Source organism: Electrona antarctica (genome assembly GCF_951216825.1).
Source record: "Electrona antarctica genome assembly, chromosome: 11".
Lineage (NCBI taxonomy): Eukaryota > Metazoa > Chordata > Actinopteri > Myctophiformes > Myctophidae > Electrona > Electrona antarctica.
In genome coordinates, this window is record NC_136792.1 from 5,371,652 (window position 1) to 5,391,657 (window position 20,006).

A 20,006-nucleotide genomic window follows, 5' to 3' on the forward strand; every position below is an offset into this window, starting at 1 on the left:
CATCTGTGATACAATTTCATATTTTCACACGAGTGTCATAAGTGTCTTCACATGTCTATGCAGTGGCGTGCACAGACATTTAGAGGGGCAGGTGCTCAAGTTAAAAAAGGGCACCTTGTGCAGCGCGTGGAACCGGCCGGTTGCCTTAACCCATTTTGGGCGGGAACCCCTTTTGGTGTTAGCATTATGTTATGCTTTAGCTATTGAAAAATAGCAGATCTACAAGCTCATAGCGCGCCACCGAGTGGCGCGCTATGAGCTTGTAGGTCTGCTATTTTTGAAAAATCAAAAAAAAAGAAAGTTTTTTTTTTTTTTTTTAAAGGGCACATTGCCAAAAGGGCAGGGGGTGCTCTAGCACCCCCTAGTGTCTATCTGTGCACGCCACTGAGTCTATGAATGCTCGTCACACCTTTATGATAAAAACCTTACCTTTCATTGAGACGCCACGATACTAAAACAGGTTTGCCTAATGGGCATCTTGCCCTGTACGTAAACAAAGAGCCATGGGTGCGGTATGTGGGAGATGCTTCTATGAAGGCGGGATCAAGATCCAGAGTCATTATTAACTGCAACAATTTTAGCTGTGCAGTTCCAAACAAATTCAAGCTTACACACTACACAGAATACAGCTCACATTTTAACCACTCACTGCACAGGAGAGGTGTACATATCAAGAATCGGGTTAATACAATTACATTTTTTATATAATTGAGGACTCAAGGATATAATCGAGGCATTTCAGGTAAGTGATAATATAATTATTCTGTAACCTCACCTGTATAATATACAATTACATTACATTAATTACATTAATTACATACATACAGTAATTACATTACAATACTGCATATTATGCAGTATTGTAACGACCCTGCGAAAGACCCGGCCGTTGGAATGGTTTAGCCCATTTTGGACGTCGAAATTACAAAAGTAAACACAGCAGGAAAAACAAACACAAAAACAATGCAAAGCAAATAATAATAATACAGGCAATCAATTCCGTACAGAATAGTAGAAACAGGAAGCTAAGGCAGAGTAAACAATCAATAGAACACAATCAGGAGAAATTAGAATTAAAAGCTAGTCTATAAAAATGAGTTTTAAGTAGAGATTTAAAATGTGGAACTGACTCAGCGAGCCTGATTTCCAGGGGCAGAGCGTTCCATAGGGTGGGGCCCTAAAGGAAAAGGCCATGCGACCAGTCGAGTTCAGGGGCACCTTTGGTAGGGCTAGGAGTACTTTATTAGAGGATCTCAGACTGCGGGCTGGTACGTATGGGGGCAGTAGGTCTGAGATATAAGGTGGCGCAAGACCTAGGCTGGCTTTGAATGTGGTGAGTAAAATTTTGAAATTAATTCGAAATTCAACTGGCAGCCAGTGCAGAGAAGCTAATAGTTGAGTCACAGACTAAGGTTCTGTGACCATTCTCTGGCAAGGATGTTTTGATGATTGATTTGACCTCTATGGACCCTTTATAAAAGATTTAGCCCCCAGGTCCCTCGCAAAAATCCCGGCATTTTTTGCTAGAGGGCCAAATTCAAAATGGCGCCCGGCGCCATAGCCAAAAATGAACTTTTGATCCAGATGACCTAGAATCATGCATGAAGACACTTTTCCATACAAGTCAACCATGAGGATTCCAAATCTGATTGTAATCATAAACCTAGTTTTGGCCCCGAAATGCAAGATGGCCACCATCCACTAGAGTAAAAACATTATTTTTGAATAGGAAAGTCATCTTTTTGGGGTTTATAATTTTTACAGACACAAAACACATGTCAGAATATTCTGTGCCACTGGTTTCTGAATCATCAGATTCAAATGACTCCACCCCCCTCCTCCTCCTCCTCCTCCTCACTCTCAACCTCCTCATCCTCTTCAACTGGCCCTGGTGCAGGTATCACAAAACGCATGCCCTTTGCCATTTTACTGGGAGATCATCCTGTGTATGTGTACGTCCCCATCACTCTGCTCAAGGCAGAGACCCCAGACAAGTACCATGCCATTGTGCCCTTTCTTGGTCCTTTCCATACACAATGTGTGATGATGAGTGCCATCAACAAGCACTATACAAGGGGAGTGAGCTAGGAGAGCACTGGAGGATGATGCTGATCTCAAGAATCACATCAGCAACCTTTTCTCCCAATTGGAGGTCAGTGCACTGGCAGACTACTGGAGGGACTTCCTGTCCATGCCATATGTGCTAATGCAAAATGTGCATTCAGTCCATATCTGCAACTGGGAAGAGTTAGCTCTTTGCGTGCTATGCAGCCGTGGATGGTAGCATACGACAACAGTAAGAAGGGGAGGTGGCTGCCTGACTTCTGGGCGATGCTGACAGCTCTTCCTGCTGAACAGGTTGCCTTCCTTCTACTAACGTCACTCAGTCCATCACAGGTCCAACCCCTATTCCAACATGGCCTAGGACAGGGGTGGGAAACTGGCGGCCCGGGGGCCACATGCGGCCCCCACCTTCACTTAATGTGGCCCTCAGGTTAATGTCAGAATACTGATATAATATTGGTTTCAGCTGTTTACAATTCCACAACATGCAAACATGACCCGCTTTCATTACTTCAGTCTAAATTAGTAGCTCATTGCTCAACACAAGTATAATTAAAGGCATTTGAAATGACATAAAAATGTTCATTTTCAGGATTCCAATTCAAAAATAGCAACAATTCAAGATTTCAATTCGAATATAGCAAAAATAGCCAATCTACAAGCTCAAAACGTGTCGCAGCGCGACGCGTTTTGAGCTTGTAGATTGGCTATTTTTGCCACGACAGCAATATATGGCCCTACGGAGTGAGTGTGGAAATATATTGGCCCTCTCCATCGTCAAAGTTGCCCACCCCTGGCCTAGGACATGTGGATTTGAATGTACAATGAACAAGGGCAGCACAATTAAGTCAGGCTGGCTCTCCATCCTCCAAAATGAAAAGCAGTTGCTGGTGCACCTCAGAAATGTGACCCGCATAACAGTGGCTCACAACACTCTTGCCACCCGAAAAGAAGCCAAGAGGAAGCACACGGAAAGTGCCCCGAAACAGATGCGAGAAGATGAGCAGTGTGTGCAGAACCTGATTACATGCATAGATGAGTTTGACTGATTCCTATTTCCACCCGGGTTGCGCACGCAGATCCGACACAACAAAGGTTCGACATAAGGAAATCACCCGTCGTTCCCGACATGCGTTGGTCTGACATGCGTTCCACCGTGCTTGCGGTTAGGGTTAGGGGTTTGGTTTAGCTTGTCGGCCTAATGACAGTCGAAACCAATAGTATGTCGGAACTAAAGCCTGCACCCTCGCACCCTACAGTCAGCCATGCCTGCCTCTGATTGTTTAGTTTAGTTTATTCCGATCAATTCAACAGTGTAACATAAATCATTACCTACAATATTCACATTCTCTTATAGTTGATCGAAAAGGCATAGGCTGAAGCTCAAAGCTTACTGATGAGTTCATTGTGGACTTTAAATCAGCCCGTTCTGCAGGAGAGGATAAGTTGAACATCTTGCAGGACCGAGTGTTCAGTAAGAATAAATCTCTCCATGCACCTGTCAGTTTGAGCAAACAGTTGACATTTTCCACCATGCCTGCATAGAGAAGATCGGCGAGGAACTCAAGGCAAGAGCTGCTGAAATGGAAAGAAGCGCTCTCAAAGCAGTGATCAACCTGGTTGAACACAGTCAACTTGTCAAGCTCCCAGAGTTGTTGGAACTAGTGATCGACCGATATGTTTTTTGGCCGATATATCCGATCACCGATTAGTGGACAATCAAAAAGCCGATATTATGAACCGATATTAATTTAAGTTAAAAAAAATTTTTTTTACAGTAACATAAATTCCAACACAAGAATTCCTTTAAATGCATTGGAGAATATGTATCGCTTATAAAAAAGGAAATGCAAGAAGCACCAACATCGTTTCAGTAACACTCCCCCCCCCCCTCCATCAAATGCAGCTTTTTTTTAAATTCAAGTGCATGTACTGTAGCAGCATATATATAATTGTATCTATCTATCTATCTATGAATGCACCAAGTGTTTGTGTGTGTGTGTGTGTAATTGTCCAGAACCGCCCCAAAAAGGCCTCTGCCCGGGCTCTTGACCAGGCTCATGCCCAGCGTCCATATGGAGCTGGCCTGTTCTGACCTCACAGCACTCCATATTTGGGCATGCCTGACACAGAAGACAGAACTCCACAAGCTGGCTGCATATACTCCCTATTTGGGCATGCCTTGCAAAGAACTCCATATATGGGCATAAAAGGGAGACAGACCTGATATCTGGGTGGGGCATTAATTTCCAACTTGCATCGTTCCAAGTAGATCAGTGCCCAATGGGCTGTAGAGGCCCTATGGGCACCGTTCTAGTTTATCAAAATTGGTGATCTACAAGCCCACAGCACATTGCATCATGACATGTTGAGAGCTTGTAGATCTGCTGCCCAAACTCTCCAAAGCCATGTTACCTTGTTTTTACTCCACCACTGAAATTTGCCACTTTCAAGATCACTGGCCACTTTTTAATGCATGTAGAATTTGTTTTTACCATTCATTTTATAGCAATAAAAGACAATATGTCTCAAAACACTGGCCAACAGTAAAATTATTGGCAACTAAATGAATATGAATTAGAAATGAAGACTGCCAATGCTACTGATTGTTTCATTCTTCATTGGCTTGCAGTTAGTTATTGCATATAGACAAAATGCAATAATCATATTAGGCTGGTCAGGATGGGGGGAAAAAAAAGTTGTGCTTCAGTTGGCTGGCACACACACACACACACACACACACACGACAGGCAATCAATAGACAACGCGTTACAGCTGTTGTTTGCAGCGTTAGCAGGCAGCAGCTATCTTGGCTAACGTAGTTCTACCACTGCTCTCTGTCCCTCTCACGTGTGGATTTTATTTTGGTTAATTGAAGATGAAAACAGCAAAGCTTTTTATGGTTACAAGGTTAGTAGCCTATAATCCTTTCTCCTGCCTGCAGTCAGTGCAGTGGCCCTCTCTCTGACTCCGTGTGTGTGTGTGTGTGTGTGTGTGAGAGGAGACGTCAGTGCAGAGTGGAGCCGTGTCTACTACTCCACTGGGAGTGGAGCACTGGGAGAGTCAGACACGCAGCTATACATCTCCTTACAACCGTACTCTACCGGATTTTCAATGAAAGTGGTTGTTTCACCATGTTTGCGCATTTATGAGAAATATAATAATCGGCCGTTTTTTTTTCGATTATTTGTTTTTAGCACCGATACCGATATTAATGAAAAACATGAATATCGAAGCCGATAATCGGCCACGGCCGATTATCGGTCGATCACTAGTTGGAACATTGTGTTGTTGCACCAGGGCAAGTTGAAGAGGACAAGGAAGTTGAGCGTGAGGAAGATGAGGAGGATGATGCACATAGGAGGAGGGTGGAGTCATCTGAATCTGATGATTCAGAAACCAGTGACACAAAATGCTCTGACACATGTGTTTTGTGTCTGTAAAAATTACAACCCCCAAATACATTACTTTCCTATTCAAAAGTTATGTTTTCACACTACTGGCTGGCGGCCATCTTGAATTTTGGGGCCAAAACAAGGTCTTATGATGAAAATGGTATCAGATTTGGAATCCTCCTGCAACAGCATGATTGACTACAGATCCTGCAAACTTCCGGTTGACGGCAGGCGAGCATGCAGCTGTGAGTGCGCTCCTCACAATCCCTCCATAAAATGTCTCTAAAACAATATGTTTACAAAGGAAACCAAAGTGTAATGTAGGCTAAGACAACACTGTTGTTGCTAAGTGGGATGAATCTGCGATCTGGAGCGGCTACTAAAGTTTATAACTCTAAAACCAAGTCAAAGAAAAAACACGTGTCAAACAAACAAATGGCAACGAGCAGCCTGGAAACTATGCTCAAAACAATGCTGGGTGAGCTCAAAGAGGATATCACCAAACAAATTGGTGGCCTCAGATTGGATTTCGAGACTTTTTCGTCTGAGATTAAACAAATGAAAACGGACATAAAAGAAGTCCGCACCGATCTGAAGGAAACAACAGGAAAGATCAAAGAAGCAGAGGATCGGATCAATCAGCTGGAAGAAAGAGAGGTGACAACAAACACCGCTCTGAAACGTCTGCTACGAGAACAAAAGAAGATGGAGGAAAAGTTGGATTATATGGAGAATAAATCCCGACAAAATAACATACGTATTTATCAAGTCGCTGAAGGATTAGAGGGGGATGACCCCGTCGGTTTTATTAAATCCATATTGGTGGAAAAGTTGGAGATGCCTTTGGACACTTTACATATCGTGGCAGCCCACCGCTCCCTCGCCAAAAAGCCGGTTGGAGAGGGCGCAACACCCCGGTCTTTTGTGGTGCGCTTCATGGAGTGGAACACATGTCAGAAGGCTCTAAAAACAGCCTGGTCGACAAAAGACATCATGGTCGGAGATAAACGTATTTATTTCGACCGTGACGTGCCACATAAGGTACAAAAGGAAAAACGCAGATATGCCCCTATAAGACAACAACTGAAGGAGAACAACATAAAGTCGTTTATAATACACCCGGCTAAACTGAAGGTCTTCGGAGAAGATGCGTCTTTTACCATATATGACACCCCAGAGGCTGCAGAGGCAAAACTACGGGCCAAGGGATTAATCTCAGCAGAGCCGTGCCTCGGAGCGCAGCGCGACGCGCCGCGCAAAGAAGGGGTTAAATCTACACCCTTCCAGGAAAGCGGCGGGGATGAAGAGACAGTTGCCAGCATCTTGGAAGAACTCAGGGAAGAACTCAGGCTATGAGTGACATCTTTCATATGAGTGCAGACTACTGGACGGGTCTTTCTTTTGTCCTTCCCCACGACGTACAATGGAGAGCCATTAACACCTCTCTATAGAGGAGATATGGAAGGACAGTGGCGAGCCGTCTGAAAAACTTTAAGGTATGACTATAAAATGACTGAGTTAGATTTTAGCCTACTGGACTTCTTATTACTTTTTGTTTAGTTCTCTTAGCCTAGCTAATTTATTACTTCTACCCGCCTCAAAAGCTCTGTAATATTATTACTATTAAATAACCGGGGTTAATATGTTTGAGTTTGAATGAACTTTGGGGTCTGGAATTGAATTAAACGAGGGAGGTATAGGTAGGGGGAGGTTTGTTTGGGGGGGGGGGGGGGGGGACTTTAGTGCGTAGTGCGCTTTTTTTCTTTCTTTCTCTCTCTCTCTCTTCTCTCTCTCTCTCGCTCTCTCTCTGCCTCCACTCTCATTGCCCGTCTCTTCTCTCTTTCTCTCTCTCTCTCCTATTTTTGTCTCAGTTAGAACTTACATTTCAACATTGTTTTTTATTTACTATTCTGTGCCCTAACGTTTACAGATGTTTTTGTTTTCTTTTCTATATGGGCACATGCGCCACAGCGGTCATGTATGCATGTGTACAGAGAACGGGGGAATGTAGGAGACGTGTGTGTATGTGTGTGCATGTGTAGGTGGGTGGACGTGTGCGCCCGTGCGTGCGTGTGCACGTGGGTATAATATGAGTGTGCGGCCATGAAGGCTGCATGCTCAACAAATGTGTCCTATAGGTAGGTTTACTCAGGCGTGAATGTGGACAACAGGCTCAGGCTGTGTGAGTGTGGACACATGCATGACATACGGCTGCTATTATTGTCAATTGTATTATTAGTTATTACTAGCCTACCTTTTACTTTGTGCCCCCCCCCTTTTCTCTCTGCCTTATATAGACATAATTATAGCCCATGCAGATGGGTTTAGTCTCTAAACAGTGGTATCATGAGCCTGAATGGGAGACTTTTTTATTTTTTTTGAAACCGGGAACTTCTGGAATATAATTTGTTAGTATTTTTTCTTTTTGTTTGTTGTGTGTTTAACTTACTGGGACTCTTTAGGGGGAGTCTGGGAGTCAGAGAGGGGCTTACATGTAAATTAAATATAAAAATGAAGCATGGGCAATGGAGTTTTTGATTTTTATTGCAAGTATTATTATTATTTATTTATTGTTTTGGTTTTTGTGAATTTGAAAGTTGAATATTTTGACGAGAGACGGAGGAGGGACATGTACTCGCATGCAGTCCACCACGCAAATATGGGGTTAATTAATCTCATATTGTCCACATGGACCATCCTGTGGCATGAGTTTTCTATTGAAAACTCTTTTTTTCACATAAATATAATAATGTGGAATACCTCACGTAACCATAGAGAGGTTACATACGCTGGAAGTGCACGGTTGGGTGGCTTGTCACTTTTTATAGTTCTGACACTGTATATGAATATTTCATTTTTGTTTCTTTTTTGGCTGATTAAAGGCTTTGAATATGATGTAATTAGCTCCCAAGGGAAGCGGAATGGGAAAACTTAAATTAATCTCTCTGAATACAAATGGTCTAAACAATTTAATAAAAAGGAAGCGGATAATCCAAAAACTTACAAAGGAAGGAGGAGAAATCATTTTCTTACAGGAAACACACCTGAACAAAGTGGAACATGCAAAATTGGAAAAACTAGCTTCGGCTCAAGTTTTTTCCTCCTCTTTTACATCAGCTAAAAGGGGTGTGGCAATTCTAATCAAAAATAATCTAATGTTTAGCAGTGAAAAATGTATCAGAGATAAGGAAGGAAGGTACATTCTTGTAATCGGGGAAATAGAAGAACAATGTATAACTCTCATTAATGTTTACAACCCACCTGGAAAAGGAGTAGATCTTATGAAAAAAATCTTAACATTGTTAACAACAGAAGGGAAGGGCATGATCATTATGGGTGGTGATATGAATTTAACAATGAATCAGAAGGATACCCAGAGTAAAATAAAACATAAATCGGAACAAGCAGCGGGATTAATGAGAAAAGCTCAAATTGAGCTGGGACTTGTAGATGTATGGCGCTGCTTACATCCCCAAGAAAAGGCTTTTACTTTTTTCTCTGGTGCACACAATGTTTATTCAAGACTGGATTATTTTTTCATGTATAAGAATGAGATCTCAAAAGTTACACAATGTGAAATATTACCCATAGCAATAACGGATCACGCACCAGTCATAATGGTACTAAATCTGAAAAGGGAACGAGGGGAAACTTTATGGAGGTTAAATAATTCCCTGCTTGATGATCAGTATTTTAAGGATAAAATTAAACAAAGCGTGAAGTCTTATCTTGAGATAAACGATAATGAGGAAGTGTCATCAACCATACTGTGGGAAGCTGCAAAAGCCACAATAAGAGGGGAAATAATAGCATACTCATCTCATAAAAAGAGGAATAGAGAGAGAGAAAAAACAGTCCTGGAAAATAAAATAAAAAGATTACAAGTACAGCATGAAAGAAATAAAAATAAAGAAACACAGAAACAATTGAATGCAGCTAAAAGGGAATTGGACACAATTGAAATACAAGAAATTGAAAAGGACCTCATGATGTGTAGACAAACCTATTATGACAATAGTCCAAAAGCGCTGAAAATGCTAGCAACCAAATTAAAGAAACAGAAAGAAAAAACTGCAATAGTAACTATTATGGATGAAAATGATATACCCAACAGAGGGAAATCAAAAATAGCAGCATGTTTCAGAGACTATTATCAAAAGCTCTATACCCCAGAAATAGTAGATGTAAGTATGCAAAAAATTAAAGAGTACCTAACACCTTTAAACCTTCCTACACTAACTGAAAATCAAAATAACGAATTAATTAAACCAATAACAGAGACAGAAATTACAAAGGTAATCCAGAAAGGTAAAACTGGAAAGAGCCCAGGAAGTGACGGCTTCACAAATGAATTTTACAAGTGCTTTAGACCCTTGGTGTCACCTATTCTATGCAGAGTTTTCAATGATATACTACAAACAGGGAAGTGGCCAGACACATGGAATTCAGCAGTTATTACGGTTATACCAAAAGAAGGAAAAGACCTGACAGTTTGTTCATCCTACAGACCGATATCTCTTTTAAATGTAGATCAAAAGATTTTCACTTCAATTATAGCCAACAGACTCTCACTGGTACTTCCAGATATAATTAACCTAGACCAAACGGGTTTTGTTAGGAACCGCCTACTAAGTGATAATGTGAGACGTGCTCTTAACATTATAGACCAAACGGTAGAAACAAAACAACAGATGTTGACCTTGACCTTGGACGCCGAAAAGGCTTTCGACCGGGTCTCCTGGATCTTTTTATTTGGAGTATGCGAGAAGTTTGGATTTCATGAGACATTCATTAAGTTAATGAAGGGAATGTATAAAGAACCAAATGCAAGAGTACGGGTTAATGGGATGTTATCCAAGACTTTCTCCCTGAAAAGAGGAATAAAACAAGGAGATCCGATATCACCTCAAATTTTTAATTTATGTATCGAACCTCTAGCAGAATACATTAGAGAAAATAATAAAATTAAGGGAGTTATTTTGAAGGAAGGAGAACACAAACTGTCAATGTATGCGGATGATATCATAGTGTACCTTACAGAAATACGTAAATCCTTACCAGTATTATTAGATGAAATAACAAACTATGGTGCTATGTCTGGATACAAGTTAAATCTAAATAAAACAGAAGCTATGTTAGTAGGTGGCCAGCTGGAAAACCATTTCAAAAAACAGTTTAATATCAAATGGGATCAGAACAAAGTCAGATATCTGGGAGTAACCATACCCAATAATTTAGATAGACTATATGACTGTAATTATGAGCCACTGGAAAACTCTGTAAAGCAAGACTTGAGCAGATGGAGAATTATACCCTCCACCCTACTGGAAAGAATTAAGATTATTAAAATGAACGTTTTGCCACGTTTCCTTTTCCTTTTCCAAACTCTACCATTATACGTACCGCCCACATGTCTCCACGTTTGGGAGGGTCTGCTAAGAAAATTCATATGGGATGAAAAGAAGCCAAGAGTTAAACTTAAAACCCTGCAACAAAATAAAGACAGAGGTGGTCTTGGAGTACCTAATTTAACTCATTATTATTACGCAGCACAGTTAAAACCAATTCTAATCTGGATGAATAATAATATGAGCCCTAAATGGAAACTCATGGAATCTAACCTGGTTGAACCACTCAGTACTCTGATCTTTACAGCCGACAGTAAAATACAAACCAAGACAATTAATCATTCAATACGCAATACCTTTAAAATTTGGAAAACAATATGTAAATTAAGCAAAATAAAAGAACAAGAAATTGCCTGTCTGAGAGAAATGTCATGTGACTTAGATTTTACACCAAACAGGTTTGATCATGTTTTTAAGATATGGGGAGAGAAAGGTCTAATAAGATTCTACCAAATGTACAATAAAGAAGGGGTGGTCTCTTTTGAATATATAGTAGATCAATATGGCATACCTAGGAATCATTTTTTTAGATACCTGCAAGTGAGGAGCTATTTAAAAGACACTCTCAAAATTAGAACACTTGGAGACCTCCACCCTCTCTTAAGATTTATAGCAAAATCCCATCAAAGACATGATTATAAAAATACAATTGGACAAATTTATCAAATAATTCAGGAAGATAAGATTGAAGATTTAGATCACATTAAGGACAAATGGGATAAAGAACTGAGAATAATCATACAGGGGAATGAGTGGAATCAGAGTTTCAAAGATATTTTCAGTTATTTAAGATCTCCCTTTTGGCAGGAATATGCCTGGAAGATGAATATAAGGTATTTCCAAACACCTCTGTCTATATCCAAGTACACACTAAATTCCAGCTGCTGGAGGGAATGTGGGGAGAATAATGCGGATCACACGCATATTTTCCTCACATGCCCCAAAATACAAATTTTCTGGAACACTGTTTCACAAAAAATAGAACAAATATTTGGGAGAGCTGTGAACTTAGAAAAACATAACATACTGCTGGGAACACGACCCAAAAGCTTACAAAGTGCGGATCTGTATCTGTTTTGGATTCTCAGAGTGACAGCTCTAAAACAAATAACCAGAAGTTGGAAAAGTGTAGAACTACCCAGTTTAGATAGATGGTTGGACAAAGTGGAAGATATGTATGGGATGGAGAAGGTGACCTATAAAATCAACGGAAGGGAAAAGTTATTTGAAAAAAGATGGGCCCTCTATCTTTTAAATAAGTAATTTTTTTTTTTTTTTTTTTTTTTTTTGTTTAGACCTAAGTATTCAGTAACACAAACAAACAAATGAGAAATAAAAAGGAAATGGAAGAACCACAATCATCACAAAACAAAGCCTAACAAAGCCTACCCACCCCACCCCCCCCCCCCACACACACACACCTTTAATGTCCTTAATTCTATTATTTTCTTTCTTTTATTTTTATTTTTTTCCCCCCCTATGCCTGTATGTTGGTATGTTTACATGTTTATGTATTTGTGTTTATATATTTATATATTTATATGTTTATATATTTATATATTTATGTATTTATATGTTTATGTGTTTACATGTTTATATATTTATATATTTATGTGTTTATATGTTTATATATTTATATGTTTATATATTTATGTATTTATATATTTATATAGACTATATATATGAACTATATATATTTTGTATTAAATGTACCTTATGGGTCTATAGATACAAATGAATGAATGTATGAATGTCTAACATGGGCCTACCCTCTTCTTTTTCTTTTTTTTTCTTTAAATTTTATTTCTGTGTATGTGTGTACAAAAAAAAAAAAAAAAAAAAAAAAAAATGGGTCAAAGTCAGCTAACAGTGACACGAAACATGTAGAAAAAATGTGAAAAGAAAATGTATTGGCTACAATTAATTTGTACATGTGATTGACTCAATAAAGTAATAAAAAAAAAAGATTTGGAATCCTCATGGTTGACTTGTATGGAAAAGTGTCTTCGTGCATGATTCTATGTCATCTGGATCAAAAGTTCATTTTTGGCTATGGCGCCGGGCGCCATTTTGAATTTGGCCCTCTAGCAAAAAATGCCGGGATTTTTGCGAGGGACCTGGGGGCTAAATCTTTTATAAAGGGTCCATAGAGGTCAAATCAATCATCAAAACATCCTTGCCAGAGGATGGTCACAGAACCTTACTACGTGACTCTACTATAAAATGGGTGTGACGTGATCATACTTTCTTGAACCGGTTAAGAGACAGGCAGCGGCGTTTTGTACTAAACTGTGGGTAGATTTTTTTTGAGAGGCAGGTGTAGAGAGAGAGTTACTGAGAGTACTGAGTGTGTAGATAATATAATGGGCTTCATGTTGAAGTAAAAGTCTATTATGTTCACCACCACTGGGGGGTCTCTCGTCTTGGTAATCAACCTAACACCCCTAACTGTCAGCCGGTCCATTGTAACTGGAACAGAACGGGGTATAGTTTTGTTTTGTTTAAAATGTTTAAAAAGTTATTATTATTTTTTACATTTAAACAGGAACTCCACAAAGAACATTAATCAGATTGTGTTCAGTTCCAGGTTTGTCTGCTCGTTTATTTGTTTCATCAATTCCAATTTAATTTGTATTATTCTGTATGAGTTCTCTTCTCTGCTGATTGAATGAAATTGGTATCCCGAAGGAGCTGGTGATGTGTGTGTGTGTGTGTGTGTGTGTGTGTGTGTGTGTGTGTGTGTGTGTGTGTGTGTGTGTGTGTGTGTGTGTGTGTGTGTTCATATAAGGCAGATCATGAGAAAATGTAAAATCCACCCCTCCCCCCTGAAGCAGAGCTATTTTTCAGGATTTACAGCATTTGCTAAAAGGAAAATCACACCCGTGTGAAGTGAGGGGCGCTCTTATCATCGTACATCATCATGACATAAAATAGACACTATAGTTGTATGTTGAGAGTCGAGACACTATGACGTAAGCCCCACTGTACGGTTTCACCTAGCCTACCTATTTGAAAATTGATGTGACCAAATGTGCTGACCTCATCACATTTGTGATGGCGGCTATGGCTGTTTTTAGGCCAAGGAGTGTTTTTCGTGCAAAACTAATGCTTGGAATGGATTCAGAATCATGAAAACCGCCTAGTTTGACATGTCACAATTGTCACATGCTACTTAAAGCATGATGAAATGTGGGACATTTTGCCTTATATTGGTTAAGCCTGTAACCCTGCATCAGACATATGTGACTAAATTTGACTGAGGGACTGCCATTGGATTTTTTTGAATTTTCGTTTTTTCATTTCATATGAAAGTAGGGAATCATAGCTTCAAATTGACATATTGGTTGTTCAGTTTGGCCCACCAATTTTGGAGATATGGCTTATAGAGTAATGTCTTGCAGAAAACAGCGAGTTGAGAAAACAGGCTTGAAAGGTTCACTTCTGTGGTCTCTAACATTACACCTAGCTACATGTTTATTGTTTAAGCATTTATTTCATATTTACATGTCGATTTCAGCTCTGACACTTATTTCAGACATGCTCTAGTATGTGAAGAGTCTGCCTGTGCTATTAACTCATTTTGGGGAGAAAAAAAAATAATAAGTTTTTCTCCTCTGTTGAAAAGCTGTAATTTGCGCGATGGCAGGCTCTCAGTCAAATCTGGTCACATATTGCTAGTACAGTAACCCTACATCAGACATAATGGTACAACAATGCTGCCGCACGGAAATAATAAATAGCCGATCTACAAGTGTAGAGCTGCTATTTTCACTTGAACAATCATTCATTTATCGGAACCGTGTTCAAAGCGATTGAAATAATTGTGATTATTAATTCCCATCTCCCCAGGCCTGACGCCATGGAAAAGTCGAGATGGTTCAGTATCGTCATGCTCCTGGGCTCTGCCTTCATGATCCTCCTGATCATCATTTACCGGGACGACCTGGGTGTCAGCTTGGAGCCACTCCAAGCTCTCCACGATAGACAGGTTAGATTCTATATATGAACTTAATTATTAACTATAACAGTTACCATTAATGTGCAATACACAAGCCCATAACTAACTGTGTTGGTGTCATATTATTATTATTGATTTGGTGGTAGCGGTACATTGTTTCATAAAAATAGGTTTTTTAATATTTAATCGATGAACATTATTAGCAAGAGCTTGTGACTGAGTAATAACTATATATACATATATGCTAATAATGTTCATCGGTTAAAAAAACAGACTAAAAAGGTTTCATGACATTCATTTATTTATATTATTATTCTTTTAGGTTGTATGGCCTCAATTACACCCACACAACCTGCACTTTGAACATTCAGTGGATTTCTCTGTGTGTTCTGAAGTTGCAATGAAAACAGGCAAACAGGCCTCAACAGTGACATCTGCTGGCAAATTGGTATGTCATATTTGGGATTTGTGGACTCTTGCATCACAGTCCACAGGAACATCTGAGCAGTTGTTTGAGCCAGAAAATCCCAGAACACAGAAAATCCACTGAATGTTAAAAGTTGGTGGGTTTATGTCACAATCCCTTTAACCCATTTAGGCCTGACGTTGAAATTAAAAAAATGTCTTCTAAATTCTGACATGTTTCTGTATCAGTGATGCTCAATATTTCATGTCAAGGACCCCAAAAAAGATATGTAATTGGCCTGCGACCCCCCCCCCCCCCTCCATCTGAAAATATGTTATTCCAGGAACCCCTCGGAAGCAAAGATTTGAGTTAAAAACGTTCGCTCTGAGAGAATATATATTCAAAGATTTGTGCCGCATTTTCAAGATTTTTCAAAAATAGCAGACCTACAAGCTCGTAGCGTGGATGAGCTTGTAGATTTGCTATTTGTCAATAGCTAAAGTATAAAACAAAAATAGGTTTGGGTTGTGTAGTTACCTCGCCATGATGTAACTCCAAATGTGGACAAGAAATAAAAAAGAATTGCTCCAGTGATTAGAAATTAAATTGATAATTAAAAATATGCTCCTCGTTGACTTACATTGTACGCTAAAACGGCTCTCAAAGTCACTCTTTTAGTACGTAAAAATCACCAAAACTCATGTGGTTTTATTTTTTCATAAAAATGTTAACTTCCTGTTGATTTGTCCATTTTATTAGGAAGAAAACATATTTTATGAAAAAATAAAACCACATGAGCTTTGAGCTTTTAGAGATAAACCTTCCTGAACTGTACTGAACGGACAGGAGCAGAGACGGCTTCTGCTTAAGGAGATGTGCAGTAGTGATAACTTGACGTTCCCTGAGAAGAAACGCTCCTTCGATGACATCCCTGACGAGGAACTGAAATATCTTATTGTGAATGACAAACACGGCATCATCTACTGCTTCGTTCCCAAGGTACACGTACTGTAGCCCACTAGCCCTTATGATGGGGGATTTGGTCATTAGAATTCCATGCTAGAAGGCTTTCTTAAGCGTCTTTGAGTGTCATGAAAAGCGCTATATAAATACCAGATATTATTATTATTATTATTATTACCTTTATTTGTAGTTGTTACGTCCCCACCAAAGAGGTCCAGGTGTTATTTTGTGCAAAAGCACATTATTGGCTATTTCCCCTACCATAAGCCCTCAATGAATTTAATTGAATTGCATTGCATTGAATGGGGCACTGGGGTGTTGTGCTAATTCGCTTATTTCCATCGCTCAAAAATATATATTCTTTTGTATATATCAAAAAGAATGTGAATAGTATCCCAAGTGGCACACTTTACTACTTACAGTATTTAGATGGAAATAAGAGAATTAGCACAAAAACCCAACCCCCATTGAGGGCTTATATTAGGAGAAATAGCCAATAATGCACTTTTGCACAAAATAACACCTGGACCTCTTTGGTGGGACGTAACAACTACAAATAAAGGAAAGAAAGCCTTCTAGCATGGAATTCTCTTTTAACCCAGGGGTTTTCAACAGGTGGCCCGTGGACCACCGGTGGTCTGTGGAAGTATTGCATGTGGTCCCTGACCATTGATTTAGTAATGTACTCATTGTACTGTAGTATTTGTTGTTGTTTTTTTTGTTTGTTTTTCCCACAAATTGAGAAACAGTGAACTGAATAACCTAACATAGATACAGACAAAGCTGGTTGTTAGAGTGGTTTGCACCACTCAAAAAATGGTATTGTATTAAGTCAGGGTGGTGGTCCCTCGTTCACAATCACTTGAAAACCCCTGAATTAACCCATTTTGGACCAGGGGCGGATTTACTGTATAGCAAAGTAATGCCTTACTTTGCTACGTTTCTGCCTCCCCTCCGACAAAATTAATTATTAAATGATATCGCCTATAGGCCGCCGCCTAGCCGCTACGCAAGGCCCACAGTGTATCAGACAGAAGAATCTGTCTGTGTCCTGCGTGTCTGGAGGGGGTTGAGTTCATATCTGAAGTCTTTTCACACTCTGGTGTGAAACGTGTCTGCCAGGTGTCAGCATGGCATCCCCCCGTTCACAGAACCGCTTTTCACCACGACATATAAACACGACACACACGTCCCGACAACCTCATTCTTCATTTGATTGTTGAGAAAGCAGAGCAGAGACACAGCAATAGCACCGGAGAAAGCAAAAAGTTTGTCGAGGCCAGGGCAAACTTATTTTCGAAGCGAGGACGCCTAAACTTATAGGGTAGGGCCGGTATAGGCTACCACCACGGCACTGCATGCTTACAGCGGCTGACCGGCAGCAATCACACCAGCCGCGCTCACCACCACCCCCCGGGTTTAGCTCCGACAATTATCGTCACTTAAAGTGTCGGAAAGTCCCAGGGGTGCGCGCATGGCCTCCCGGGAGCACGTCCCCAGCCTGTTACAAGCCCCTGGGTCATCCCAGGGGCGTGCATCGCTTTTTGTGCTAATTGTTGAGTTGTCCCAGGGGCGCGTGGTTCTCCGACAGCGGGACCCCAGTCGAATAATGCCTGCCAGGGGGTGTATAAGTGTGGGTACTCGGGGACCAGCGGTGCACCTGGTTTCCCCCGGAGTCGAACGCCCATTGCACTAAGTGTCAAAGTATCCCAGGGGCGCGTGGTTCTCCGACAGCAGGACCCCAGTCGAAAAATGCCCGCCAGGGGGTGCTTAAGTGTGGGTACTCGGGGACCAACGGTGCTGGGTAGATGTCAGGGTTAATACTATAACTCCTGAGCAGAGATTTGACAAATATGGGCATCTAAACTCTGCATGCATGCAGTCACTAACTTCACAAATGATATAATGTATCACGGATGCAGGTTCTGGCAACTTTCAACTTTATTCCATAGGTTGGGTGCACTAACTGGAAGAGGGTCATGCTAGTGCTGAGTGGGATTCAACAGCAGGACGGTTCCCCCTACAAGGACCCACTGGCTATCCCCTATGATCTGGTACACAGCGAAAGCACACAGTTCACCTTCGACACGTTCAGGGAGCGCTATGGCGACTCCTCACGCCAGCTCATGAAGGTCAGTCTATGACAAAGACCTTTCAGAAAGCTTGACCAGTTCCACAAACGGGTAGCTGGTCTAATAAATAAATAAATAATTATCAATATGTTGACATTTATTAAATCACTTATTTGAAGGAAGAATATCCTTCCGGAGCTTAATTTCATAACTAAAAAGAGCAGCACAGCTATCAGTCCTTGTTTTAAAAATAATATGTAAACTGTATAGCATTTCATGTGCGCTGCATTTTCACAAATCCTATCACCCTCTCAATTGCATTTTCTGTGATGTTTTATTTCTCAAAGATGAAGCTAAAAAACTACACAAAGTTCCTGTTTGTGCGGGATCCCTTTGAGCGCCTCATCTCTGCCTACCGCGACAAGTTTGAGAAACACGACGACAACGAAATCTTCTACAGCTACGCTCGGGACATGCTGCGGCGCTACGCTAACAAGACGGCCCCTGCCTCTGATCGTGATGCGTTCGCCATGGGGCTTCGCCCATCCTTTGCCCACTTCATGCAGTATCTCCTGGACCCCCAGACAGAGAAGAACAAGCCGTTCGATGAGCACTGGCTTCAGATGTACCGGCTTTGCCACCCCTGCCAGATCCAGTATGACTTTGTGGGCCACATGGAGTCGCTTGAGGAGGATGCTAAGCAGCTTCTGCGTCAGCTGATAGTAGATGATGTGGTGGAGTACCCTGTGTCGATGCATCCCAGGAACCTCACAACCAGCAACTTGTTGGCTGACTGGTTCAGCACTGTGCCCCTAGAGGCCCGGAGGGAACTCTACAAGCTGTATGAGGCTGATTTCAAGCTCTTTGGTTACGACAGACCAGACTCCATCCTTAACTCTTTGAGAGTTTCAAGGATTTCTATATAGTTTTTAGACTTCTCTATGGCAGAATGGCGTTTTTGAATGATTTATTGAAAATTCTCTGCTGTGAATGTGTGACAACGAAAGACCTTCAGAGAAAGCTTGGCTTGTCTGCTTCCAGGAAAAAAATGAACTGAGTTGATAAAATGTTTAGTTGTGGTGTTGGAAGCCATTTAAAAGAGCCTGCATTTACACTGGGTAGTGTTTCTAGGACAACAAAAAAAGTTATGACCGGTTGAAGTTTTATTTTCTAAATAACTTTTTTTCTGCTGGGCGTACATAGCCATGCAATATCTCATTTTAAAGGGTGAGTTGTCTAGTTCAATTAAAATAAAATAAAAAAGTTTCTCACATGTACCACTGTAGATATTTTGCCATCTATAAATAGCATGGTCAGTCATGATCAATCTGACCTATCCAGCTAAAAGTCCCCCTAGCTCTGAAATGGAACATCATATAAACTCAATTCTTTTTGGGGGTAAAATTAGACATTCTAACGCACATTTTGATATATACCATGTTTACATAGTCTTACCAGTACCGTGTCTATTCATGCATGTATCTCAAAAACCTGTTGTGAAGAAACAGTTTTGATAAAAAACTCATCCAAGGACATTGTTTTGATATGACTTTGTGCCCATGATATGTATCAAAATATAGACTTGAATGTATACTGTATTATAACAAAAAAATTGGGTTCTTACCATCTACCGTTACAGAGTAAATCACAGTTGAAACTCGCTTAGTCAAACCATAAACCTCAGACTAGTGAACAAAATAGCCATGACAGGTCTAACTCATTGTAAAAGCTTGTCTTTTA

At 40.4% G+C, this 20,006-nt stretch overlaps 1 protein-coding gene across 2 annotated transcripts; it reads left to right on the forward strand.

Annotated features, from left to right (window-relative positions):
• Nucleotides 1-4,790: 4,790 nt before the first annotated feature.
• On the forward strand, nt 4,791-19,706 carry LOC306932588 (carbohydrate sulfotransferase 12-like). Of its 2 annotated transcripts, XM_079514440.1 has the most exons (5): nt 4,791-4,974; nt 14,717-14,855; nt 16,078-16,230; nt 18,147-18,326; nt 18,614-19,706. In XM_079514440.1, the coding sequence occupies exons 1-5, from the start codon at nt 4,943-4,945 to the stop codon at nt 19,190-19,192; spliced, it is 1,083 nt and encodes a 360-aa protein (XP_079370566.1). In that variant the 5' UTR covers nt 4,791-4,942; the 3' UTR covers nt 19,193-19,706. The 2 variants fall into 2 exon arrangements, with proteins under 2 accessions (XP_079370566.1, XP_079370567.1); XM_079514441.1 differs by lacking the exon at nt 16,078-16,230.
• The last annotated feature ends 300 nt before the right edge of the window (nt 19,707-20,006 follow it).